Source organism: Elephas maximus, chromosome 17 (genome assembly GCF_024166365.1).
Source record: "Elephas maximus indicus isolate mEleMax1 chromosome 17, mEleMax1 primary haplotype, whole genome shotgun sequence".
Classification (NCBI taxonomy): Eukaryota; Metazoa; Chordata; class Mammalia; order Proboscidea; family Elephantidae; genus Elephas; species Elephas maximus.
The window spans coordinates 84758821-84785355 of NC_064835.1; the positions used below are offsets into that span (position 1 = coordinate 84758821).

Below are 26535 nucleotides of genomic sequence, written 5' to 3' on the forward strand. Positions count from 1 at the left end.
GTATGGATCTACTTGAGTCTTTCTCTAAATTGCTCTCTTTGTCCCAGCATCATTTATTAAAAGTTCCGTCATTTCCCTCCCGATGTAAGGTGCTATCTTTTATGATATACTAAATTTTTATAGGCCCAAGGGTCTATTTCTGAGGAGCGTTTTTAATGGTACTAATACAAAAAGATATTTAATGACTATTTCAATTATAAATTAAAAATCTATGTTTCACTTATTGTAGATATTTTAGGGACTCAATAATTTAATTTGAAGGCAAAAAAGAATTATGTAAAGAGAAACTTTTAACACTTATTTTCTTAAACTGAACGGTGAGAAACGCTACGGGGTAAAATCCCCTTGACGATGATGCGACGTTGTAAAGACCCTGCTGTAAATGTATAAATCAGATGTTACAGTAGCCCCTTTAAGAATAGGAAGTTTGTGGAAATTAGAGGCTTTCGGTTCCATTCTCCCCCTGCTCATTTGTATGTCCCACTCAGATTCTTTGCTCCTGCATTACTCTGTGCGGATGAATGTAGAGTGAAATTTATGGCCCATGGAGTCCTTGAATGGGGCAAACCATTAACGCATTTGGCTGCTAACCGAAAGGTTGGAGGCTCGTGTTCACCCAGAGGCTCCTTGGAAGAAAGACCTGGTGATCTACATCCAAAAAATCAGCCATCGAACACCGTTCGGAGCACTGTTCTGCTCTGCGGCACACGGGTTCGCCATGAGTCGGCACAGTCTTGATGGCAATTAGAGGTGGTTACGGTCTGTGTGGCCTTTAGTCTAGGCATCTAGAGAGGTGTTGCATGTTAGGACAGGGGAAAAATGTTTTGCCACTTTCAAAGGAGCAGAGGTAAACTGTGCACATAGAATGCCCATTTCAGTGTAAATTTGGACTTAGGTGTCTGGAGAAGACAGGGTATTATGTGGGAGGAATAGTTGCTTTTAAAAACGGAGCTTGGATGAAGTTATTTGTGGCTTGTGTTCGTGCAGAAATTGTAGGCAGAGACAATGAGATGCTTATTTTATTTCCTGAAAATATGTCTGGGGAAAACCTAAGAGAATAAATATTGTTTGTAAGTTTCAAAGTGACTCAGCTGCTGAGACCGGCCCGTTTCCCGGTTCCCCAGACTCCTGTAATGCTCTGTGGCGTCACGGATGGAAAGTGGCCTTTAGGGTCGGGGAAACCGGGATTCCGGAGTTGACTTTTTTTGCCCTTTCGTTTTCTCACCTGGAAAATGAACATAGAGATGCCTCCCTTCGGATATTTTTATGGAGAGAAAATCATACTGAGGGTATGACAAACCTAACCAAATGCCCCACATACGCTAGGCATTCAACAATGTCCGGTCTGCCACCTCTGGCTGTACTTTCTTCTAGCACACAGAGGTGGTTATTCACCAGTTACCAGGGCTGTTCATTTTGTGGTCTTAATTGAGGTTTCTAATGCTACATTTAGTTTTTGCATAGCCATTTATAAGTCTGATTTTTTATTTCTTGTGCGGGTTAAGTTTAAGATCCATTGATCTTTAGTTTTCTTAGGTAACGGTAGAGTATTTTCTGCAGGATAACAGGATTTAATAAAAGCAGGTGTCATTTTGCTGATTGAATTCCTGTTATGGTCCCAAGTACGCCTCTCCGTTTTGGGCTGTCCTCTGTCTTCATGTTGAAGTCTGCGGGAGTGGTAGACACATTGTTACAGAGTTGAGCTCATTTGTGGTCTTCTTGTCATCATCCTGACTTTCAGTGGAGGACAGATTCTCACTTGGCTCTTTTCTCTTCCTTACCTTCCCTACCGCTGTATTTCTGCAACGCTTTCAAACTTTTTTTGACCATGTCCTGCAGAGAGAAATGTGTTTACATGTGTGTGCGTCACTGAAACAGATATTCCATGAACAGTCCTTACCCTTCTACTTATACTCTATTTTCTACTCTATTTCTTTTCTTTTTTTAAAGCTATTTTCTGGTATATGCTAGGCATTACTTCATATAATTTGAAAAACTCTGCTATCGTGTAGGCTCAGAGCTTTGGTGTGTTTGTTAAATATGTTTTAGTTCATTAAGGTCACCAACGTGCAGTCTGCTTGCCTTGATTTGTATGTTTGTGAAGCCCTTCATAAGACTTCCCGCAGAGGAAGTTATAGTTTGGAAAATTTCCCTGCCATTTGGCAACTTTTGTAGGAAACAGAAGACAGTAGGGTGGAAAAGTTTCGTTACAATGATTGTCTCTGCTGGCAGAGGCGTAAAACTTTGTCTTCTATTCAGGCACTGGGTGGATTTCAATAAAAGCGAATGTGGCTCAGTGATAGATTTTATATGTGTGTTGATTTTGTTTCACGATGTGGGCTTGGTTTTGTTTTAAAATCATCTTTCCTTACCATAAACTCTTCTCCAGTAGATAGAAGAATTTCTTAAAGAAGAAAAGACTAATTTTTTTGGAAGACTTTGTCTCAAGTCTTAATCCCAAAGTGATCTATGGTGTGGTTGCGGGGTTATAATTCTGCTCATGGAATCTTAAGTTATTTGTTGAGGAAGACACACATGGGAAGGCCTGTCTTTAGTTAGCTGTGTTGGTTCTATGAGCTTAGTAGGACAAATGAAGACTGATTTCATATCACAGTCCACGCAGGAAAGGAAGATTGCAGGAATAGAGGTCTCATGCCAAGTATAAGCACAAAGTAGATTTTTTAGTGTCAAGCTATAGCAAGTACTGGCGCTAAGGATTCTGTAAATGATACTTAAAAACTGAAATACAGCTTCGTATAGGAGGACACAGGAGCCCTGGTGGCATAATGGTTAAGAGCTCAGCTACTAACCAAAAGGTCAGCAGTTCAAATCCACCAGGTGCTGCTTGGAAACCCTCTGGGGCAGTACTACTCTGTCCTATAGGGTCGCTATGAGTCTGAATTGACTCAATAGCAATGAGTTTGGTTTTGTGGGTTATAGGAGAATGCTAAGGGACTTCAAGGTTGTAGAAAACGAGCTTACATCCTGGCTTGCGTTCTGTCTGATGTATGACCTTGGGCAAGTTTCTGAGCCTCCCTCTCCTCGTTCAGTTTCATTACCAATCAATAAGATAGTGCCTGTAATGGAATAGGACTACAAAGGCCGGTCCTTCCTCTTCTCTGTTCTTTCCTATTCCTCCATCTTTTTTTGTTGTTGTTGTTAAATGAAATACATGGAAACGTTCAGCAAAAGACTAAAGACAAATAAAGATACAGCTGGCTCTTCACTTGTTTTTTTTTAATGATTTTTTTTTTTTTTTTTTTTACTAGTTGGGTTTTATTATAATGGATAATAGAGAATAAAGACAAAGCCTAGAAGTGCCAGAGAAGAACAGAGAGCTGGTCAACCACCTGGTGCCCGTGCAAGCCTATCAGCTTCAATGGAAACCTGATAACTCTCTCGTGACATTCATTACGTGACGTGTCGTCCTCCCGATAGAAAGAAGCCACTCTGTTCCAGCAAATCTAGGGTGTGTTCTTGAGACTGACAGCAACACAGCTGCCATCTGAGGACACTGAACATAGCAGCAGGGCTTAGGTCAGAGGCAGGAAAACCAGACAGAGCCGCACTGACTGTGTTATCACCAGCTGATGGACCAGGCAGACACTGAATCCTAAGTTCTGATGGAGAAAAGGTTGGAAGCTTCCCTGAGGGGCCAGGGATTTCCACAGACCACAGGGGCCCTCCCAGATGGGACGGGAGGTGAGAACAAGAGAAGTGTGATCGCTCACACGAGAACGAGCTTCTTCTTAGGGTTTATTGCAGGAGCCCTGGTGGTGCCCTGGTTAAGTGCTCAGCTGGCAGCTGAAAGGTGGGTGGTACAAACCCACCAGCAGCTTCGTGGAAGAAAAGAGCTGGTGATCTGCTCCCGAAAAGGTTACAGCCTAGGAAGCCCTGTGGGGCAGTTCTACTCTGTTCTGTAGGGTTGCTATGTGTTGGAATTGGCTTGACGGCACACAACAACTGCAAGAGTTTATAGATCCTTAAGGCAAGACAAGGGAGGTGAGACTGAGGGATAACTGGTCAGTGTCACTGGTCCAGTGCTCTTGGTACAGTGATGGGGACCGTCCTGCATGCCTGGCCTGGGTGGGCAGAGAGAGCTAGGGGCCTGCCCTCGTAGTTCTGCAAGGAAACTTTTGTTACTGATGACAGAGAATATTGCTGGGGCAGTACCACGCCTAAACATTGGAAGGAGGCAGGAGAAATATGTACTGTTGTTGTAAGCGATCACTTTTCCGTATGAAGTATTCTCTTAGATACTTCTCCTTATTCCTTCCCAACTGCGCACTCAGGATGACGTTTCTAATAGGGCTGCCATTCATCTTCACTGACCCCAAAGCCTCAAGTCTGGAGTGAGCTCTCTGGCGTTTTTATGTATTGGATATGAGGATGTTCCTTACAGGAATTTACACTCCAGGGAGAGGAAGGCTGCAAACGAGGAAAAGTTCCCTTTTGACAAAATGCGTACCTGGCTTTTGTGTAAGCTATACCTGGTGACCGTTATGTTTCTCACATTGGCCAGGTGGCTCTGCACAGGTGGGTACCGCTTAATTTCTTTGAGGTGAGGATTTCCCCTGCTTCCATTTGGAAACCTGGCCCTCCTTGCTGGGTGTTTATACATCTCTTTCTGAATGAGATATACTTCAAACAAGTAAAAAGTTGCCCTCAAGTAAACCCCGACTTATGGCAGCCCATGTGTGTCAGAGTACAACTGTGTTCCACAGGGTTTCGATGGCTGATTTTTGGGAAGGAGATCACCAGGCCCTTCCTCCGAGGCATCTCTGGATGGACTCGAATCTCTAACCTTTCAGTTAGCAATTGAGTGCATGAACGATTTGTACCACCTGGAGACCCCCCTACCTGATGCACACATGCCTTTTCTTCTCCTGTTGCCGTGGAGCCAGTTCCGACTCATAGTGGTTGATAGCTCGACTGCTACCCAGAAGCTCAGCAGTTGGAATGCATCAGCTGCTCCTTGGGAGCCTTATGGGGCAGTATTACTGTGTCCTATAGGGTTCCTCCAAGTCAGAATCGACTCAACAGCAACAGGTTTATATATTTTTATTTTTTTGGTTATCTTGTCCAGGACCATGCTTGCTTCAAGTCGGGGGAATTTCTTGAGCGTCTGCTGTGTGGCAGATACTTCACTAGGCGCAGGGGAAAGCCACTGCTGCCAGGGTTCCTGTTGCCTAATGGAGATGACTAGGAGGGTCCCCGAGAGGAAATCAGACAACTAGAACGACTGTTTTGGTACCAATGTTGCTTAACGCTTCCATAATGCGATGATTTTTTTTTGAAGTTGCCTTTGAAAGAATTTCACGTACTGTGTACGATTTAACCTTCTTCAGCTTTTGTTTTAACATGTACTCTGAGAGCTCTTCTCGTGTATGTTTTTAAGGGATGTTGTTGTAAGTGGGACGAAGTCTGAATCCATAAACCTGTAAATTTCCTAGGCTATAGCTTGCTGTCTCCATGAGTCAGAGCCAACTCGACGGCAACTAACCGTCACTTGTTGTCTCTAAGGATACCTGTTGCAAAGGACTGTTTGTCATCCTTGGGCCTGCAGAGACTTCTTGAGCAGCTCTTTCCTGGGCCTGCGTCCTCCAGGGACCCTTGTTCTGACAGGGAAACTGAGAGACTGTTCAGAATCTGTCTGCTCTTCGGGGTTTGTTCCGTGATGAAATATCTGAATTATTACAAGCATTTCTGTCACTTGAGTGGAGGTGGCAGAAATTTCATGTATTAGCTATGCCAGCAGCCCTGGTGGTACAATGGTTAAGCGCATGGCTGCTAACCAAAAGATCAACCTTTCTAACCCTGCGGTGGCTCTGCAGGAGAAAAGACCTGGTGACCTGCTCCCGTAAGGATTACAGCCTAGGAAACCCTAAGGAGGCAGTTCTGCTCTGTCCTGCAGGGTCATTATGAGTCAGAATTGACTCAATGGCACAACAACAACGACACTGACAGGCAGCTCAGAGAACAGTTCCAGGTGAAACTTGCTTGGGCACCTGGTCCATCCACGTAGTAAGGGTCTGGTGTTTGCACATCCCCAGTGATGCAGGGGAGAGAGACCGAGGCTGAATGGAGGCACCTTCTTTTTCAGCTGGTAACTTGTTGGTGGCCCACGATGTGAGACTCCAGCATGTTTTAATAATTTAAACACAGGGATACATGAAACTTGGAAAACAAGTCCACATTCTAGGGATTATTTTTGTTTTGTTTTTAAATCTATCTTTTTTCTATTCTGTTCCTAGGTGCAACGTTAGAAGAAATAAACCAGCATTGGGACTGGTTGGAACAAAACCTCTTGCACACGTTGTCTGTCTTTGACAATAAAGAAGACATCGCTAGTTTTGTGAAGGGGAAAGTGAAGGTGGGTTTCTGGACTTTAACATTCCTGCCTGTATCTCCATCTTCCTTCTAACATCCTTTTAGGATCTTGCACAGTGCAGCAGTTTTAATCATATGCTAACGGCTTTCTCCACTGTAATTGTACTCTGACCGCGTAAAGCCAGATATGTTTGACCTGTATAACTTGACAGCTTTTGTTGTCAGGTGCTGTTGAATCACTTTCGATTCATAGTGACCCCATGTGACGGAGTAAAACTGCCTCATAAAGTTTTCTAGGCTGTAATGTTTACTGGAGCAGATCGCTGGTCTTTCTGCCGGGAAGCCACTGGCTGGGTTTGAACTCCTGAACTTTCTGTGAGCAGCCGAGCGCTTCACCACTGAGCCACCAGGGCTCCTTAAACCTGACAGAGCCAGTCTTTATATCAGGTGTATTTTGGCAGAGCCAGCCTCTCCAGCAAAATACACCTGAAGTAAAACAAAATGACGTCAATCTCGAGCCTAGAGTTTGCTATCCTTTATAGAAATGAAGGGTCTTTTTTTATCTTAGGAAAAAAAAAAGTTAAGATTTATGTTTTTCCAGAACAACAACATGATTTAATTCCTTAAATTAGTTATTCTCAACTTTTTTGCAGTTGTGACATCTTGTTACTCTCTCTTTTGCTGGCCCTACCTGGTGGTACAGTGGTTAAGCACTTGGCTGTTAACCAAAAGGTTGGCAGTTTGAATCCACCAGCCGCTCCTTAGAAACTCTATGGGGCAGTTCTACTCTGCCCTACAGGATCATTATGAGTCAGAATTGGCTTGATGGCAACCGGTTTGGTTTTGGTTTTTACCCAGTAAAGTGCTCCCTCTTAGAAATGCTCTGTGGATGCCTATTTTTAAAATAAGTTAATTAAATGGAATTAAAGCCAATTAAGTTTTGAGAACAAAGGGTAGGAGTATTTTGGGAGGTATCTGTTGAGACCTCCAATGAGTTATAGTCTTACATAACTTGGTCTCATTGCAATAATATGATCGGTAAACAGGGCTTTAAAAACCCCACCCGACAGGGGCAGACATTGTCTTCTTCTAAATTTAACTCTCTCATTAAACACTTCAACACATTAGCCTGTAATGCAGCTTTCCTCCCTTAGGGTAAAACCTCCCAGACCGTTGGTTTTGTTTTTCTTCAGAAAGCTTGCTTTCCCAACATCCTAAGTGCTTCTGCTTTTAGTAAAGGAGTATCAAAGCGGAATTCTCTTGATTTTAAAGGAACAAAATAGAAGCACTTTTTTTGCCTTTGGGGCTTGGGTGTTGCCTTAGTCTCACAGAGCTGCTGAAACAGAAATATCACAAGTGTAACAGAATGAGGGTTCTTGTCCTGTCCCATTAGCTGATCGGAATAAGACGGTCGCCACACCACCAGTTGCAAGGGAAACAGAAAGTGGAAATTTATTGTTTGCGTAAACAAGGAGCAACATGGGGCTTAGCAGCTGAAAGACCACATGGTTGCTGTCTGAGGGGGTGGGGTTGGGGGCTTTTTATTTCCAGTGGCATCTGGGGGTTGGGTGTAGTACCCAGAACTCTCCACCCTTAGCCCTCCCATGTCGGTAATGTTCAGGTCCAAGGACAGATTGAGGACACAGCTCTTCAGGTCATGTGCATGTTCCAAAATCCTGCTTCGCCCATGCTTGGGATTCTGGCACCAAATTCAAACTGTGGTTGGGACCACCACGTGGTTAGGCCAAACCACAGTTAGAAGCCGTGGCTGCGCTGACGGGGGGCTGCAGAGCAGGGGAATGTCTCGGGGGGAGGCGACACAAATGGGTGGCTTTAACGAACAGAACTTTATTTTCTTACAGTTTAGGAGGCTAGAGGTCTGAATTCAGGCTGTGGGCTCTAGGGGAAGGCTCTATCTGTCTACTCTGGGGATAAACCCTTGTCTTAGCTTCTCCAGCGTTCTCCTCGGCATTCCTTGTGGCGTCTCTTTCCCCCATTTGTGCTTCCTTGTTTCTGTGTCTGTTTTTTTAATCTCAGAAGTCATTAGGTTTAAGACACACCCTACACTAATAATGGCCTCATTAATGTAACAGAGAAAACCCTATTCTCAATTGGATTACATTATAAAACCAAAACCCATTGCCGTCAGAGGTGATTCTGACTCATAGCAGGACAGGTTTCCAAGGCTGAAATCTTTAAGGAAGCAGACTGTGACATCCTTCTCCCGAGGAGCAGCTGGTGGGTTTGAACCAGCAACATTTCAGTTAGCAGCGAGCGCTTAACCACTGCACCACCAGGGTTCCTCTCCCACAGGTACGGGGGTTAGTATACATATTTTTGGGTAACAGGGTTGAATCCATAACAGGCGGACTTGTGAAATCTGGCTCCGGCAAGTGTGGCGATGTTGGCATGGTGTCCTTGTGGTGGGATTCTAGCCCATGGAGGCTGGTTGGGTGGACTTAAAAAAAAAAAGAGTTCTGAGGAGTCTGCTGGTCTGGAGCAGGTTACGGAGCGAGGGGCCGGCCTTGTCTGAAGCGGCGGCTGCAGCATCTCCATGCCTGCGGTGCCTATGGTAGCACGAGGTGCTGTTTGCTGCTCTTCTCTTCTAGCCAAATGCAGGGATCTGGGACTCGCGCTTTCCTACGCGTGCATCGTGTGCCTCTGACCTCCGTGTAACCAGCCAGTTGCTGTCACTCTGCGTAACCAGCCAGTTGCTGTCATGTTGATTCCAACTCATGGCAACCCCGTGTGTCCGAATAGTGCTTTCTCCGTAGGGTTTTCAAGGCTGTGACCTTCTGGAAGCAGATTGCCAGGACTTTCTTCCAAGCACCTCTAGATGAATTCAACCTCCATCCGTTCAGTTTGTAGCTGAGTTCTCAACAACTTGCATCACCAGGGACTCTGACCTCTCTATAAAGCTTAAACAAACAAACAAACAAAAAACCTCTACTCGAAGCTGTACCTGTAACAGACACTGCAGTTCCATGGAAATTAGAAATCGATATGGCAACCATTTGTGGCCATGTCTGGAGCCACCAGATCCCATACTAAAACCGTGACTTGTTTTCTCCTAGAGCTCTTATAATGATTTCCTTCACTTTCGCTTTTCAGAGCTAAGGAGGACTACACTGACTATGGGATGGTGCCCAGCAACCGTTACTAAACATTTTGATCGAAGAGTCTGTAGAAAAATCCTGATCAAAAGGGGGAAAATGCAGAACAGGATTCCAAATTCTCATGAAATCCAAGCTTTCTAGAGCCAAGGAAACTGCATAAACTCCTAAAACTATTGCCCTGAGATAATCTTTAAACCTTAAACTAAAATATCCCCTGAAATCTTAAAACCAAACAATAGTTTAGCTTAACTAGTAAACAATATCCACCTTGAGCATTGTGCTCTTTGAAGGTCTGTCTGTGTGGGATCAAAATGACATCTGCAACTCGAAAGAGTAGATAGGAAACTTAGGGGGCAGTGAGTTTATGTTAATACAGGACGAACAAGTCAGAAAAGGAGGGCGAGAATGGTTGCACAACTCGAAGAATGTAATCAGTGTCACTAAATGGTACATGTAGAAACTGTTGAACTGGTGTCTGCTGTGCTCTGTATATCCTCAACAACAACGAAATAAATAATTTAAAAAAATCCATAATGTGAGATGTGCCTTTCAAAATATTCATTTTTCCTAGTTATAACTCTTGTTATTGTATCATATCTTGTTATATAGAATTTGGAAAATGAAGAAAATGATAATTGTAATTTGAGATTTATTTGAAAAATAATTTTAAATTATGTTTTTGTTTTAATGGCAGGGCCCAGGTTTAATTTCTAGAAGAGCTGCTTAGTGCAGGCTTTGGCAGCAACTCCCCCAAGGTGACCTTGTCCTAAGGGACCTAGCCTTTCATGAGACATACCTACAAGAATATAAAGGAAGAGGAATGTTAATAGAAATAAATGAAAGTATGGAATTATAGATATATTTTCAAAATTGAGGGGCATATATGAGGCTCAAGGCCTTGGAACTTCTAAACAGCTAATCCTGTGGGGGTCGTTGTTATTAGTTGCCATCAAGACCATCTGGACTCGTGTGCACAGTAAAACTGCTCCATAGGGTTTTTAAGGCTGTGACCGTTCAGAGCCAGATCTCCAGGCCTGCCTTCCGAGGTGCGTCTGGGTGGGTTTGAACTGCCAACCTTCTGGCTAGTAGGTGAGTTCTGAACTGATTGCACGACCATGTGGAAATAGCAGGAAGAAATTCTCAGTGAAGAAGTTTGTTACGAACACGTAGGGACACAGAATCAGAATTCTGATCTTGTCGACTGTTTATGACCCCATCTGGAAGCAGACTGTCACGTCTTTCTCCGTCGGAGCAACTGGCGAGTTCGAACTGCTGACCTTTCAGTTAGCAGCTGAGCTCTTAACCACTGCACCACCAGGGCCCATATTTTGAGGGGACATAGTTCTACCTGTAACAGAGGCTGTTGTCTTTCTGTCCTCAGGCTCTGATTGCAGAGGAGACGAGCAGCAAGCTGGCAGAGCAGGAAGAGGAGCCTGAGAAGTTCCGAGAAGCCCTGGTGAAGTTCGAGGCCAGGTTTAACTTCCCGGAGGCAGAGAAGCTGGTCACCTATTACTCCTGCTGCTGCTGGAAAGGCAGAGTGCCCCGCCAGGGCTGGCTCTATCTCAGCATCAACCACCTCTGCTTCTACTCCTTCTTCCTGGGCAAGGAACGTGAGTAGAGGCTCGTGGGGATCTCGGGAAGGGTTCGGTTCTTCACAGATAAGGTCAGCCTTCAAGATGCTTATCATCTGGTCCCGAGAAAAGTCGTTAACACGAGAAGTTAAACAATAGAAGATTTGAATAAATAGTTGAGATGACAACAGGGCATACGTGATGAATTTCCAAACCACTTGTGTAGATAGTCGTATTTACCTACACCTGCTGCTACCACTAAACCAAAAAAAACACCCAAACCGTTGCTGCCAAGTTGATTCCGACTCCTGGCAACCCCTTGAGCGCAGAGTAGAACTGCTCTGTAGGGTTTTCAAGGCTGTGACCTTTCAGAAGTAGATCAGCAGGCCTTTCTTCCCACGTACCTCTGGGTGGGTTTGAACCGTTAACCTTTCAGTTTGTAGCTGAGCACTTACCTATTTGTGCCACCCAGGAACTCCACTGCTACTGCGGGGGATTTGATTTGTGAGAGTTCATTTGTTTACTGCTTCAAAAAACATTTCTGTGTGTAGCTCACTTCACATCACTGCCAAAGTAGCTATATGGCAGCTGTAGCCAGCTTCCGGAACAGTGTGTCCCTCTCTTTCTCCGTCACGCCAGCCTCATTTGTGGTGGTCCAGTGTTTGCACAGCCCTTCCCCACCCCTAAAATGTGGTCCAACCTCACCCTTTCCATCATCTTTCTGAAATGCTTCTCAAAATGAATGCCCTGTCTTTCCTTCTCTTTTCCATACTTACACCTGTTTGGAAACTCCTGTTCAGCCTTCAAAACTCAGTTCCAATTTCACCACCTCCAGGAAGCCTTCTCTGGTCCCCAGCTCCATTGTCCCGTCTTTGTGTCTGTTTTGGGTTCCGCCAGGTCAGCGGTAACTTATTTACATGTCTGTTTTCCCTATTTGAATGAGCTCCTTAAGTGCAGAGTTCTTCAAAAGTAGCTGCTTAATAAATGAGCGTTGATGGCATGGACGGAGTGGACGTGTGTGCAGGTATAAAAGGCTTCATGTGGTTACGACTAGAAGTAGCTGAAGAAGCTTGTTTTCAAGCCTGATGTAGAAGTTTGGCCTTTCAAAATGATCAAAGCACTGAAAACATTATTGCAAAATACGTGGAAAGTAACAGTAGAAATAACACTTCGTTGTCACCACCTACTTCATTTGAACGAGAAAAGGATTTGTCTTTAGCACTTTTCAATTGGCACTAAACCTAGTTTTGTTAGGATGATAAAATTTAGAAAAAAGGTTTCCTAATATTTGATAACATTTCCCACTTTAAGTTGCTATGTGTGTTGCTCTGATAAAGCCAGCCGGTCAAACGTAAGGTTCTGTGCTCCCCGTTCGCTCTACACTGGCACACTCTCTATGGAAACAATGTATTGGAAACATTTTTGAGAATAGAACGATTGTTTTTAAAATGGACTGTTGGTACTGTATTACTTCAAAAAGAGTTTCATAAAAACTACTTGTACTACGTCTTCTAGGATTCTGGTAACTGTTACTTGACACAGTAAAAGTGCTAAACTGGTCTCTCTAAACGAGGTCGTGAATAATCTCTTTTGTGTTCCTTTTTTTCCCCCATAGCTTCTTATGTCATGAGTGCTGCCTTGGCAACCAGAATTTATGTGGATTGACAAACTCTTGCATGACTGTTTAAACTTAAATATTCTTGAGAAAGTTTACACGTGGTTGACTTGATATTTGAGACTGACGTACCTCATAAATGTGCAGTAGCCAGCAAATTGGGAAGTTTTACTTAAATCCTTAAGAAAACCATTAGAAAATGAGTTGCGAGTATAACAGGTAGCTCTCAAGCAATTTGTGCTTCCCCTTCCCTGCTCTGCTTTAAAAGGCATTTGCGTTTTGGTTTAAGGAAAGTCTCAGGCAGTTGTTGGCTGATGTGCTCTAGTTGGCCTTAAATATTAGGATAAAAGAGGTATTTGTCTTTTTTCTCCTATAGTTAAACTCGTAGTCCCTTGGGTTGATATCCAGAAGTTAGAAAGAACATCCAATGTCTTTCTGACGGATACCATCCGAGTCACCACGCAGAATAAGGAGCGTGACTTCTCCATGTTCCTGAACCTCGATGAGGTGTTCAAGATTATGGAGCAGCTGGCGGATGTGACGCTTCGAAGGCTGCTGGACAATGAGGTCTTTGACCTGGACCCAGATCTGCAGGAACCAAGCCAGATCACCAAGAGGTAAGAGCTTCAGTGCCCGGGAGCTCCTCACCCACACAGGGAGCTCACGGTTGGTGCCCCACCACGGTTTTCGTGTGCTTTTGTGAGCCTTAGTTGTGCTGGATTTAAGTTTCCCTCGAGGCATAGCCCAGCTTTTTGTATGTTGTTAATCTTGCCAGAGGTGAAATAGTTGGAAACAATTATTATTCATTTCCTTTATATAAAAAAAAAAAAAAAAAAACCCAAACCCATTGCCGTCAAGTTGATTCTGACTCATAGCGACCCTAATAGGACAGAGTAGAGCTGCCCCATAGGGTTTCCAAGGCTGTGATCTTTATGGAGGAAACCCTGGTGGCATAATGGTTAAGTGCTATGGCTGCTACCCAAAAGGACGGCAGCTCGAATCCACCAGGAGCTCCTTGGAAACTCTGTGGGGCAGTTCTACTCTGTCCTGTAGGGTTGCTATGAGTCGGGATCAACTCGATGGCAATGGGTTTGGGTTTTGGTAATCTTTACGGAAGCAGACTGCCACATCTTTTTCCCTCAGAGTGGCTGGTGGGTTCGAACCACCAACCCTTTGGTTAGCAGCCAAGCATTTTAACCACTGTGCCATTAGGGCTCTTTTTCCTTTATATGGTGGACTGTAATTTCTGGATCCAGTTCCCCTTTTTTCGGATTTTCTTTCAAAGTTGATTTTCATAAAAGATACCTCTGGAGATGTATTATGGGCACAGCCTCATGATGGAGATCTGCTAAGCACTGCGCCTTATTGTTGGTGTGGTGTTAGCTGCTGTTGAGTGGGCGTGACTCGTCATGACCCCGTGCACAAAGGAAGGAAGCCCTGCCTGGTCCTGCGCCATCTGCATGATTGGGTGTGGATCAGACGGTTGTGTTCCACGGGGTTTTCACTGGCTGATTTTTGGAAGGAGATCGCCAGACCTTTCGTCTTAGCTGATCTTAGTCTGGAAGCGCCGCTGAAACTTGTTCTGTACCACAGCAAAATGCAAACCCCACTGACGGGTGGGTGGTGACTGCCCGTGAGGTGCGTTGGCTGGGAACCGAACACGGGTCTCCTGCACGCAAGGCAAGAATTCTACCACAGCAAAATGCAAACCCCACCGACGGGTGGGTGGTGACTGCCCGTGAGGTGCGTTGGCTGGGAACCGAACACGGGTCTCCTGCACGCAAGGCAAGAATTCTACCACAGCAAAATGCAAACCCCACCGACGGGTGGGTGGTGACTGCCCGTGAGGTGCGTTGGCTGGGAACCGAACACGGGTCTCCTGCACGCAAGGCAAGAATTCTACCACAGCAAAATGCAAACCCCACCGACGGGTGGGTGGTGACTGCCCGTGAGGTGCGTTGGCTGGGAACCGAACACGGGTCTCCTGCACGCAAGGCAAGAATTCTACCACAGCAAAATGCAAACCCCATCGACGGGTGGGTGGTGACTGCCCGTGAGGTGCGTTGGCTGGGAACCGAACACGGGTCTCCTGCACGCAAGGCAAGAATTCTACCACAGCAAAATGCAAACCCCACTAACGGGTGGGTGGTGACTGCCCGTGAGGTGCGTTGGCTGGGAACCGAACACGGGTCTCCTGCACGCAAGGCAAGAATTCTACCTCCGAACCACCACTGCCCCGGTGCTTTATTGGCGAACATTAAGACATTCTGTATTTTCATATTAAATGACTTTATAGAAATAGTTTTCAGGACAGCACAACTTATTTTGGGTGCCAACTTCTTGTTAGAAATATGCATTATTAATAGCGTGAGTCAATATTCTTTATTGTCCATTTGCTCCAAATGGATACTAGTCATGGAAACTTGGTGAGGTGGTTGCTTGAATTGATGGTCACTTTTAAGAGAAAGTTCAACTTTGTCTGAAGTTCAGACCAGAGGGCTTGCATTGACTCTGATTTGTGGCTTTGTGGTTTACAGCTGGGTGGCTGCAGAGCTGACACAAAGGTGAATTAATACAAAGGTAACCTTTGGGAAGTGAGCTAACAGCAAACTTCTGTCCTGGTTGAGCCTTTTTAAAAAGATGTAGTCACAGAATCACTCCCGGTTGTTTCCATATTACAAGTCACTTATTTTTAATATTAATCTACTTTAGCATTCTCATCTGCCTTATTTTTGATAGAATTTTCTTGAAAATATCCAAGGAGAGTGCTAAAACATAGGTGTCACACTTTAGCTTATGAGACGGCTTAGCCTGACGTGTCGGAAATTCTTTGCACGGCCGTCAGCAGCATCTCCTTATTCTTCTGAGCTTCACTTTCCTATATCTGGGCTGGTGGACCTGCCACTAAGTTCCTTCATGACTCCGAAGTCTAGTGTTCAGTAACTGCAAAGGAAGTCTTCTCTTTAAGTGATTTATTATTCCTTAAAGGAGTCCTGGTGTCGCAGGGGTTGAGCTGTCAGTGGTTAGAACCCACCAAGCCTTCTGTAAAGATTAGGGCCCTGGAATGGAGCAGTTCTGCTCTGTCCTATAGGGTCGTTGTGAGTTGGAATCTACTCGATGGCAACAGGTTTTTATTGTTCCTGAAACAAGTGTACTGTTTTCTCAGAACTTCTGGAGAAATACATGTCTTTCTAATGAGTGGTCCCCTAATGGTAGAATTTTCATGTATTTAAAAAGATTTCAAGACCCTTTCTGCTGTGTGCATAAATTTTAAACTGATCACATATAGCCAGAAGTGAGAGAAAAATCAAAAACAGAGACTTGATTTTTTTGGACATTCCAAAGACCTTCACATGGCTTTATGTCATCTCTGAGAATCTGGTGTTTTCTTGGTCCTTTCAGCCTACCTTCCAAAGGTTGGCTCAAAACGAAAAAAATATACGGTTTTTGAGACTCGAAGAAATAAGTCTTAGTTGCTAAACAAGTCAAGTAAACCACCGGTTAAAGCTTTAACTGTGTGTGTGTACGTAAGTGTGCATGTGTGTTTCTCTATGTACATAAGTGCATGTGTGTACGTAAGTATACATGTGTGTGTACCTGTACATGTGTGTTTCTGTGTGTACACAAGTGTGCATGTGTGTACATACCTGTGCATGTGTGTACATAAGTGTGCATGTGTGCTTCTGTGTGTGCATGTGTGTTTGTGCACTAAGTGTACACGTGTGTGCACGTGTGTGTACGTAAGTGTGCACATGTGTCAGTGTGTGTGCACATGTGTGTATTGCCACCACGTTGTTTTAGGAACTTGAGACCAGTTCATAGCCAGTGTGTCCAGGTCAGCCTCAGGGACGCTGGGATTTCGGGTAATTCCTTGCCAGTTTCCTAATGACCTGGGGCTTCACATCCAGATGTGGCATTTTTGCTTTGGGATAGAAATGAGGAAAGAAGAAGATCCCAGGCCCGTAGCACTCACTACAGTTTTGGTAAAATCATCTGTTTCAGAAGGAAAAAGTGCCAGTGTGTCAGTCTTCACTTACATCCCAGAATTCAGGTGAATTCTACAAGGCTGCTTCCCTCGCCCTGGAAACTGCTGGAAAGGAGAAAAGAAAGAAAAGAACAAAACCAGCCCCTGTGGTGGCCAGTGTTAGAGCTAGAGGGTGTCTGTGGGCTGAGCCCAAGACAGCACGGCCTGGGTTCACGGTGTGTCTTGCTGGTGACTGCCCTGGGAGTGACTTCCTCCCAGAGTGGAAGGCAGGGCATTCCCTACCGAGTCCTGCTAGTTCTCCTCTGTAGCTCTTTGTCATGGAGACCTGGGCCTTCGGGTGTAAACAGGTAGTGACTCAGTCAGCTAGAACTGCCAAGAGAGTCCGGGTTTCAGAGTTTAGGAAAATAGCCTCTTCATGCTAAGGCAAAATCAGAAGTGCTGGAATGCTCCTGGGGCTTCCTTTTCTTGCTGTGTCTTCACTTCCTTCCCAGATAACAGTCTTCAAAAGGTGGCTTTCGGGTCATGAGTGCGGCCAGCCCTCTGATTACTGATGAGTCCTAATTGCTGCTTGTGCTCACCCCAGAGGAGCTGGTGGTCGCAGACGGGAGCACAGCTCAGGTCTCCTCTGAGGGCAGGGAGGATAGGGTGGTGTGGGATCCCACGGGATCCAAGTCATGGAAGTCGGAGCTGGAAGGACTCAGGGGGCCGCCTGCTTCAGCCCTCACGTTTTACACGTTTTATAGACAAAAAGGCTAAACACCTTGACCAGGCGTCCTGAAGTGTGTCCTGATAGAGTCCTGTGAGAGAAACCCAGGAGATGATGGGGTGGCTGAGAGTGGGGAGGGGGGCTTCCCAGAGAGAGAATGGAAGGAGGGATGATGTTATCGTTGGTTGCCGTCGCGTCAGTTCTGGCTCAGGGTGACCCCAAATGTGCAGAGTAGAACTGGTCCATAGAGTTTTCATGACTAACCTTTTGGAAGCAGATCGCCAGGTCTGTCTTCCGAGTTGCCTCTGGGTGGGTTTGAACGGCCAACCTTTCGGTTAGTAGTTGAGCGCTTGACCGTTTGTGCCACCCAGGGCCTCCATAGAGGGAGGATAGGAGGGAATACAGGGATTGTCCTGCAATTTCTAAGTAAAACATCTATTCCGAAGTTGTGGATGGTGGGGAGGGAACAGTGTACCCAGCTATTTAGTGATGGGCTTCACTAAATCTAATTCAGATCTGTTTTAGTGGCTGAAAATGCTGCATGAAAACTCAGCTGATAACGTTTTCCATGCTGTGAGCTCTTTCTGTGGTGATCAGTGGCGACCTGGGGGCAGGTGTCTTCAGCACCGAACCCGTGTGTGGCTGATTCTGAGTGCCCTAGCGTCAGGCTTTGCAGACCCTCTTTGGTCTTTCCCTGCCCAGGTTCACCCTTTTTCCTCTTATTCTCCTTGAACCCCCACTGGGATTGCTTGGTCATTTATTCCACTCTCCTCAAGCCCTCCTCTGCCTCAGTGTCCTCTCAATCAGTTGAGGCACTCTTGGGGCTTCTGCAACCCCCAGAAGTCCCCACTCATGGGGGAATGGCCGTCTCCCACTCCACAGCCCTGTTAGCTGCTCAGGGGTTGGCAGTGGTTGTGCCAGAGGTTGGATGGACGGAAGAGGACAAAGGCAGGAATCCATTCTTGAGAAGGAAGAAACCTCGCGGATTCTCTAAGGTCTGGGTCTACCAGGGGCGCAGTGTGGATGGTTTTCCAAGGAGTTGGGGAGCTGTGGGTAGCCGCTGACATCCTGCCTTCACATTGTGTCTGAGGGCTGGGAGCTCACAGTGGGGACATGTGGCCCCAGGTCTGTCCCCAGTGGCCCTGGCTTGCTGTGTGCTCAGTGCATGTGGCCAAGTTGGAACCTCGGCTTTCTGTCTCCTAGAGTCCTTATGCGAGTCGTAGAGGAAAGCGTTTGGTGTAGACACACGTTTGAGAATTGAAACGTTTTGTGTGCAGCCTGGGGCGTTGAGGAAAAGTACACGCGTCTTGGCTTTTTGCCTTGTTTCTAGATTGTTAATTCTTGGTGTTTTTAAGAGTGTAAGTGCATCAGGCTTGGGTCTGTGAATGGGCACATACCTGCCAAAACCAAACCAAACCCAGTGCCGTCGAGTCGATTCCAACTCATATTGCCAGCCACTGGAAATCTTTTTGCTGCTTTATGAGGAAAGAGGGCCGTAGAGAACCGAGTCTGCTGTCCCTTACAGCAGGACAGGAGAGGCGGCTCGAGGCCTTCTATGCAGTTACAAGAGGAAAACCCGTATTCTGAGAGGGTGGGGTGGCTGTGCCTGACAGCCTAGTCACAGAGCCAACCTGCCCACGTCTGTCTTGGTGTCCGAGTTTTGGGAAGCATTTGGCCTCGAGGCAAGTGTTTCCATAAGCCTGACACACAGTAGGCTCGCATGACTAGATGGCGGGAACGTTGGTATGTAAGGCCCAGACAGGGCTCTTCCCAAAAGCGTTCTAAAAGGTTTTGGTGTGGGGGTGGGGGGGGAGGCAAACCTGTTTGTGATGCCTCTTTACCTTATCTGTTGTTGGGTCCTGTCGAGTCAATTCTGACTCACAGCACCCCCACGTGACAGAGTAGAGCTGCCCCATAGGGTTTGCTAGGCTGTAGTCTTTATAGGAGCAGATTATCAGGTCTTTTTCTCGTGGAAGCATTGGGTGTATTCAAACCGCCAACCTTTCGGTCAGTAGCTGAATGCTTAACTATTTGCACCACACTTCCACCTCATAGCAATTAGCCCTGGGCTGTGGATGCTGATCTTGGTTCTCCTCCCCCTTATGAAGTTAGAGGAGTCAGACACCGCCCCCACCACGCCGTTTTTCACACTGATCAACCCACGTCTATTCTCTGCGTATCACAGGCTCATAAACCTGCACATACTAGGATGATTTGTGTCATGCACCCTTGCCGTCCTCATCGTAGCTTTCTTCTGGAGCAGTTGTTCCACCAGCAACCTGAACAGTGGGCACGAAGTGTTGTTGGGGCTGGTAGGCTGTTTTCCAGCCTCAGAGGGGCCCTTCTGTGGGGCTCACTGCCTGGGATTAGCTACCGCTTTCCTAATGTTGGAGCCCTGGTGGCACAGTGGTTAAGAGCTCTGCTGCTAACCAAAAGGTTGGCAGTTCGAATCCACCAGCTGTTCCTTGGAAGCCTTGTGGGGCAGTTCTGCTTTGTCCTATAAGTTGCTATAAGTCAGAATTGCCTCGATGGCAACGGTGTGTGTATGTGTGCCCCTGTTGTTAAGCAGTGACTGATGTCTGTTGGTCATCTCTGCGGAAGAAGAGTGGAGACGTTTAGCCCAGCTGTGACAGGTGGGCTTTGTTTCCGATGCCGTTGATACATTAGCACCCGAACTACCAGCTGCTACGAACTAGACTTAAAGGATGTTGTTGTCAGTTGCTATCAAGTCTATTCCACCTCATGGCAAACCCCTCTGTGTAGAGTAGAATCACTTCATGTGATTTTCAAGGCTGTGACCTTTTGGAAGCAGGGCACCAGGCCTCTCTTCTGAGGTGGCTCTGGGTGGGTTCAAACCACCAATCTTTTGGCTAGTGGTTGAGTGCTTAACTGTTTGTGCCACCCAGGATAGGGTGGTCTTATTCTGGGTTTCCTAAGAGGCTTGTGTTTCACACCTCTCACGTTACTAGGGTCACCTTAATTATGTTAGAAATTTCAGTATCATGTATAAATACAATCCTGAAGGCTGGAATTGGAAGAGAACTTTGTATTAGAGAGGAAGGAAAAGGAGCTCACAGCTCAGGAAACTCCTTCCTGCTGCTTTCTTTTTATTTTTATCTTGGGGTTCTGGTCTCTGGCTACCGAATGTGCAGTGGACAGGCCGCTGCAGTGAAAAAGAAAGGAGAATGGAGACTGTGTGTGAAACATAGCAGGGCTGCTTAGAAGCCCACAGAGAAGCTGGTTGATCTGAGCTGTTGGCTGAGGCAGCAGGTGCATTGAATAGGAAAAAAAATTTGTTTTTAGTCAGCCTCAGATAACCGAACACTTTATTCTTATAGGAGAGGGGTGGGGTGCAAAATAAACATTATAAATATAAATCCTCCTACCCTTCTTGTGGAAACCCTGCTGGTGCAATGGTTAAGCGTTAGGCTGCTAACTGAAAGGCTGGCAGTTCAAACCCACCCAGTGGCTCTGTGGGAGAAAGACCTGGCTACCTGCTCCTGTAACGATTATGGCCTAGAAAACCCTATGGGGCGGTTTTACTCTGCCACATGGGGTTGCTATGAGTCGGAATTGACTCGACAGCACCCCTAACAACGCTGCCTGTAGCTCTCCACAACCTGCTGTGATTCATGTCACTTGCCGTGTTGTTACCTTGGCGTCCGCATCTCCTCAGGCAAAAGGGATGCCCTTCCAGGAAGGGAAAGAAAACAGTTGGATCCAGTGTGACTGGAACCATGTTTGTAAGCTACGTATAGGTAGTAAGCGTTGGCCTCGCTTCACCACAACCAACCTGCAGACGTACGCTGGGGACAGAGGTACGAGTTTCCCAGAGCTGAATGTCTTGAACATGGGTCAGGTCTCAGGGACCTTGAGGTAATCCTGAGGATCTTGCCTTCGTGTCCTGCAGCGTGTGAACTTCTAGAATGTTCTCAGTGTTTTCCCATGCCTGTCTAGCCCCTCTCTGGAAGAAGCTCATGCCACCTGGGAAGCAGTAGACCATGTTGTATAAGGTATTTAAGGAACCACTGTTTTGGCCCGCAGTAACTGGGACTGTAGTGATGTGTAGAATCTCTGTATTACCTTCGTGCTCGGAGTATTTTCTGGACATGTCTGTGTTTTCTTTTTGTGGGGCGTTGATATTAAGTTCTATCGACTGCCATTTCTCTGTGATGTCTCCTTGTGTCCTAGTTTCCTAAAACCAAAAAAGACCAAACCCGTTGCCGTCGAGTCAATTCCGACTCATAGTGACCCTATAGGACAAATTAGAACTGCCCCATAGAGTTTCCAAGGAGTGCCTGGTGGATTTGAACTGCTGACCTTTTTGGTTAGTAGCCGTAGTACTTAACCACTATGCCACCAGGGTTTCCCTTAGTCTTCTAGTGCTGCTGAGACTGAAATACCACAAGTGGGTGGCTTTGAAGAACAGACATTTATTTTCTCACGGTTTAAACCAAACCAAACCTGTTGCCACTGAGTTGATTCCAACTCATGGCGACCCAATAGGATAGAGCAGAACTGCCCCCATAGGGTTTCCAAGGAGCAGCTGGTGGATTCGAACTGCCAACCTTTTAGTTAGTAGCCAAGCTCTTGAGTCCTGCGCCACCAGGGCCCCTTCTCACGTTTAGGAGGGTAGAAGTTTGAATTTAGGGCATCGGCTGTAGGGGAAGGCTCTCTCTGTTTGCACTGGGGGTAAATCCTTTCCTCAGCTTCTCCAGCATTCTTCTTGGCGTCCCTTGGAGATCCCCACGTGGAGTCTGTCTTTCCCCCGTTGGTGCCTGCTTGTCTCTGTGCCTAGTCTGCCCTTTTTAATCCCAAGAGTTATTAGGTTTAAGATACATCCTACCCTGACGTGGCCTCATTAACATACAAAGAAAACTCTGTTTCCAAATGGGATCACACCTGTAGGTACAGGGGTTAGGATTCCATCCCATGTTTTTCGGGGACACAATTTAGTCCACAACACCTTGGAAGACTGTTGTGTGACGGTGTGACAGGTTGGGGCTCGTAGAAACGGAACAAGCACAGAAGGAGTATCCGTAAGGAAACGTAGCCTAGTGAGGGGAGACAGTATCGCAGGGTCTCCCACCATCAGCCTGGGTTTGACAAAAATCACTCAGGCTGCAGCGTGGGGTCCAGAATTGAGAGTTTCACATCTTGCACTTATGTAACATTCTAAAAGTTTTTCTTTTCACGCAAGAAAATATCTTCATTAAAAAAGTGTGTGGCCACATCGATAAAGAACAGTGACGAATCTCTGAAACATTTCATAACATGGAGGAACCTGGAAGGCATTATGCTGAGTGAAATTAGTCAGAGGCAAAAGGACAAATATTGTATAAGACCACTATTATAAGATCTTGAGAAATAGTAAACCTGAGAAGAACACATACTTTTGTGGTTACGAGGTGGGGAGGGCAGGAGGGTGGGAGAGGGTTTTTTATTGATTAATCAGTAGATAAGAACTGCTTTAGGTGAAGGGAAAGACAACACTCAATACACGGAAGGTCAGCTCAATTGGACTGGACCAAAAGCAAAGAAGTTTCCGGGATAAAATGAATGCTTCAAAGGTCAGCGGAGCAAGGGCGGGGGTCTGGGGAACATGGTTTGCGGGGACTTCTAAGTCAATTGGCAAAATAATTCTATTATGAAATCATTCTGCATCCCACTTTGAAATGTGGCATCTGGGGTCTTAAATGCTAACAAGCGGCCATCTAAGATGCATCAATTGGTCTCAACCCACCTGGAGCAAAGGAAAATGAAGAACACCAAGGCCACACGACAACTAAGAGCCCAAGAGACAGAAAGGGCCACATGAACCAGAGACCTACATCATCCTGAGACCAGAAGAACTAGATGGTGCCCGGCCACAATCGATGACTGCCCTGACAGGGAGCACAACAGAGAACCCCTGAGGGAGCAGGAGATTAGTGGGATACAGACCCCAAATTCTCATAAAAAGACCAAACTTAATGGTCTGACTGAGACTAGAGGAATCCCGGCAGCCATGCTCCCCAGACCTTCTGTTGGAACAGGACAGGAACCATCCCTGAAGACAACTCATCAGACATGAAAGGGACTGGTCAGCGGGTGGGAGAGAGATGCTGATGAAGAGTGAGCTAATTATATCAGGTGGACACTTGAGATTGTGTTGGCAACTCTTGTCTGGAGGGGGGATGGGAGGATAGAGAGAGAGGGAAGCCGGCAAAATTGTCAAGAAAGGAGAGACTGAAAGGGCCGACTCAAGAGGGGGAGAGCAAGTGGGAGTAGGGAGTGAGATGTATGTAAACTTATATGTGACAGACTGATTGGATTTGTAAACGTTCACTTGAAGCTTAATAAAAGTTATTAAAAAAAAAAAAGTGTGTGGCCATTTATAAAATTCAAGCAAAATTGCTGCCGAGCTGATGCCAACTCATAGCAACCCTATAGGACCGAGTAGAACTGCCCCATAGGGTTTCCAAGGAGCGGCTGGTGGATTCAAACTGCCGATCCTTTGGTTAGCAGCTGAGCTCTTAACCTCTGCACCACCAGGGCTCCTAAATAAAAATAAAACCCATCCAAAAAAAAAATAGAAGGCAGAAATCCCACTGCCCAGAGACACCTCTATGAAAATCCTTTTACACATCACTTTCTGCAGATTTTCATAGAATTTTACACATGTGAGCTCAGACTGTACGTGCTGTCTCTAACCCGCCTTTTGTCTTTTACCACATGTAGGCATCATTTTATATTCACAGGGATCCCTTGAAGCATGAAGGACAGGTGTTATTTCCATTGTATAGATGTCAGAATGAGATACAGAGAGGTCTCAGCCGTGGTCACACAGTGTCCTAGTCATCTAGTGCTGCTATAACAGAAATACCGCAAGTGAGTGGCTTTCACAAACAGAAATTTATTCTCTCACCGTCTAGAGGCTAGAAGTCCGAATTCAGGGCACCAGCTCCAGGGGAAGGCTTTCTCTCTCTGTCAGCTCTGGGGGAAGGTCCTTGTCATCAATCTTCCCATGGTCTAAGAGCTTCTCAGCGCAGGGACCCAGGGTCCAAAGGACACACTCTGCTCCTGGCACTTATTTCATGGTGGCAGGAGGTCCCTTTTCCTCTCTGCTTTCTTCTCTCTTTTATAGCTCAAAAGAGATGGATTTAGGATACAACCTAATCTTGTAGACTATGTCCTGCCTCGTTAACATAACTGGCTCTAATCCTGCCTCATTCACATCATAGATTCACATCATAGAGGCTAGAATTTACAACACATAGAAAAATTACATCAGATCACAAAATGGTGGAAACCCAGAAAATTACTGGGAATCATGGTCTAGCCAAGTTGACACACATTTTGGGGAGACACAATTCAATCCGTAACACACAGCTAATGAGAAAGCCAAGAGTTCATATTCCTGACTTTGATCAAAGTGCTAATTCTGTTATATAAATATAAAATACGCCTGTTAATGTGGCTGGAGCTTGGTTGGTGCAAGCAGTTTGCCATAGGCTAGAAGTCGGTGGTTCAAACCCACGCAGTGGCTCTGCAGAACAAAAGGCCTGGTGATCTGTGCTTCCATAAAGATTACAGCCCAGAAGACCCTGTGGAGCAGTTCCACTCTGTCACACACGGGTCACCAAGCGTCGGGGGCCAGCATGGAGGCAGGTAACAACAACAACCTTTAATGTGCCAAATAATATTTTTCCCTCTGTGAATTAGAACTACCCCCTCTGCTAGAATTTTGGGTTGTGACGTAAATTCAGCAGTTTTTTCAAACATTGGGATTTGGCTGCCTTCTTGCTTTACTGGGTTTTAAGGCCAAGAATCGGGTGGGATCCCCCGCCCCCCTTACCACCATCCTACTGAAGTGGTGTGATAGTTCCTTCTCCAGCAATACTTCAGCTGGATTCTTTTTATTTATTTTTAAGACGATAATAAACCTGTTGCCGTTGAGTTGCTTCCAACTCATAGCAACCCGATTTGACAGAGTACAACTGCCCCATAGGGTTTCCAAGGAGTGGCTGGTGGATTCGATTTGCTGCCTTTTTGGTTAGAAGTCTTAGCTCTTAACCACTGCCCACCAGCACTCAGTATATGCCAGGCATAGATCTAAACACTTTAAAACAGCTTTATTGAAATAGAGTTCACATGCCATACAATTTATCCATTTTAAGTGTCCTGTTCAAAGTTTTTTTTTTTCAAATATATTCTCAGAGTTATGTACTATCACACAGTCAGTTTTAGGGTATTTTCATCACCCTAAAAGGAGTCTGGTAGCCATGAGTGGTCACTGGCCATTTCTCCCCCTTCCCTCCAGCTTTGGGCAATCGCTCATCTGCGTTCTGTCTACAGGTTTGCCTGGTCTGAACATTCCAGATCAGTGGAATCATACAGTATGTGGCGTGTTGTATCTGGCTTCTTTCACATAGCGTATTGTGTTCAAGGTTCATCCATGTTGTGGCATGTGTCAGTATTTCATTCCTTTGTGTGGCTGAATGGTGTTTCATTGTATGGATAAACCACAAGTCGTTTATCCAGTCATCAGTCGATGGACGGCTGGGTTGTTTCTAATTTTGGGCTATAATGAATAATGCTACTGTGTACACTTATGTACAAGTTTCTGTGTGGACATAAATGTTTTCATTTCTCTTGGGTGTATACCTAGGAATGGCATTTCTGGGTCATATGGTAATTCTGCATTTAACCTTTTGGGGAACTGCCAGACTGTATTCCCAAGTGGCTGCACCATTTTACGTTCCCACCAGCAGTGTGTGAAGATTCCTATTACCCACATCCTTACCAACACTTACTAGCACCTATCTTTTTGATAGTTGGATTCTCATATGGTTGCTTTAATGTTGATTCTCAATGTTGCTAAAACCAGGAGAACAAACCCCACTGCCATGGAGTTGATTCTGACAAATAGCAACCCCATAGGACAGGATAGAACTGCCCCTTAGGGCTTCCAAGACTGTAATCTTTACAGAAGCAGACTGTCACATCTTTCTCCCATGGAGCGGCTGGTGGGTTTGAACTGCCGACCTCTTGGTTAGCAGTCAAGTTCTTTAACCATGTGCCACCAGGGCTCCTTAAAACCAAGACGGAATGTTTATTTTGGTCTTCGAGAGTTTTATTGAATGAATTTCGCATACAGGCAGTAAGTTCTGCTCTTAGTACTTGCTCCAGAGGTTGGCTGTGGTGTTGGGATGCTCCAGAGGTCGGCTGTG

General features: G+C 45.7%; 1 protein-coding gene across 5 annotated transcripts in view; it reads left to right on the forward strand.

Annotated features, from left to right (window-relative positions):
* The window catches only part of TBC1D8 (TBC1 domain family member 8), a 133325-nt gene that overhangs the window by 71589 nt on the left and 35201 nt on the right, over positions 1-26535 (forward strand). For all 5 annotated transcript variants that reach the window (XM_049856318.1, XM_049856314.1, XM_049856315.1 and 2 more), the window contains exons 3-5: positions 6255-6373; positions 10828-11056; positions 13009-13249. In XM_049856318.1, the coding sequence (XP_049712275.1) occupies positions 6255-6373; positions 10828-11056; positions 13009-13249 (589 nt within the window). The remainder of the gene's footprint in view (positions 1-6254; positions 6374-10827; positions 11057-13008; positions 13250-26535) is intronic.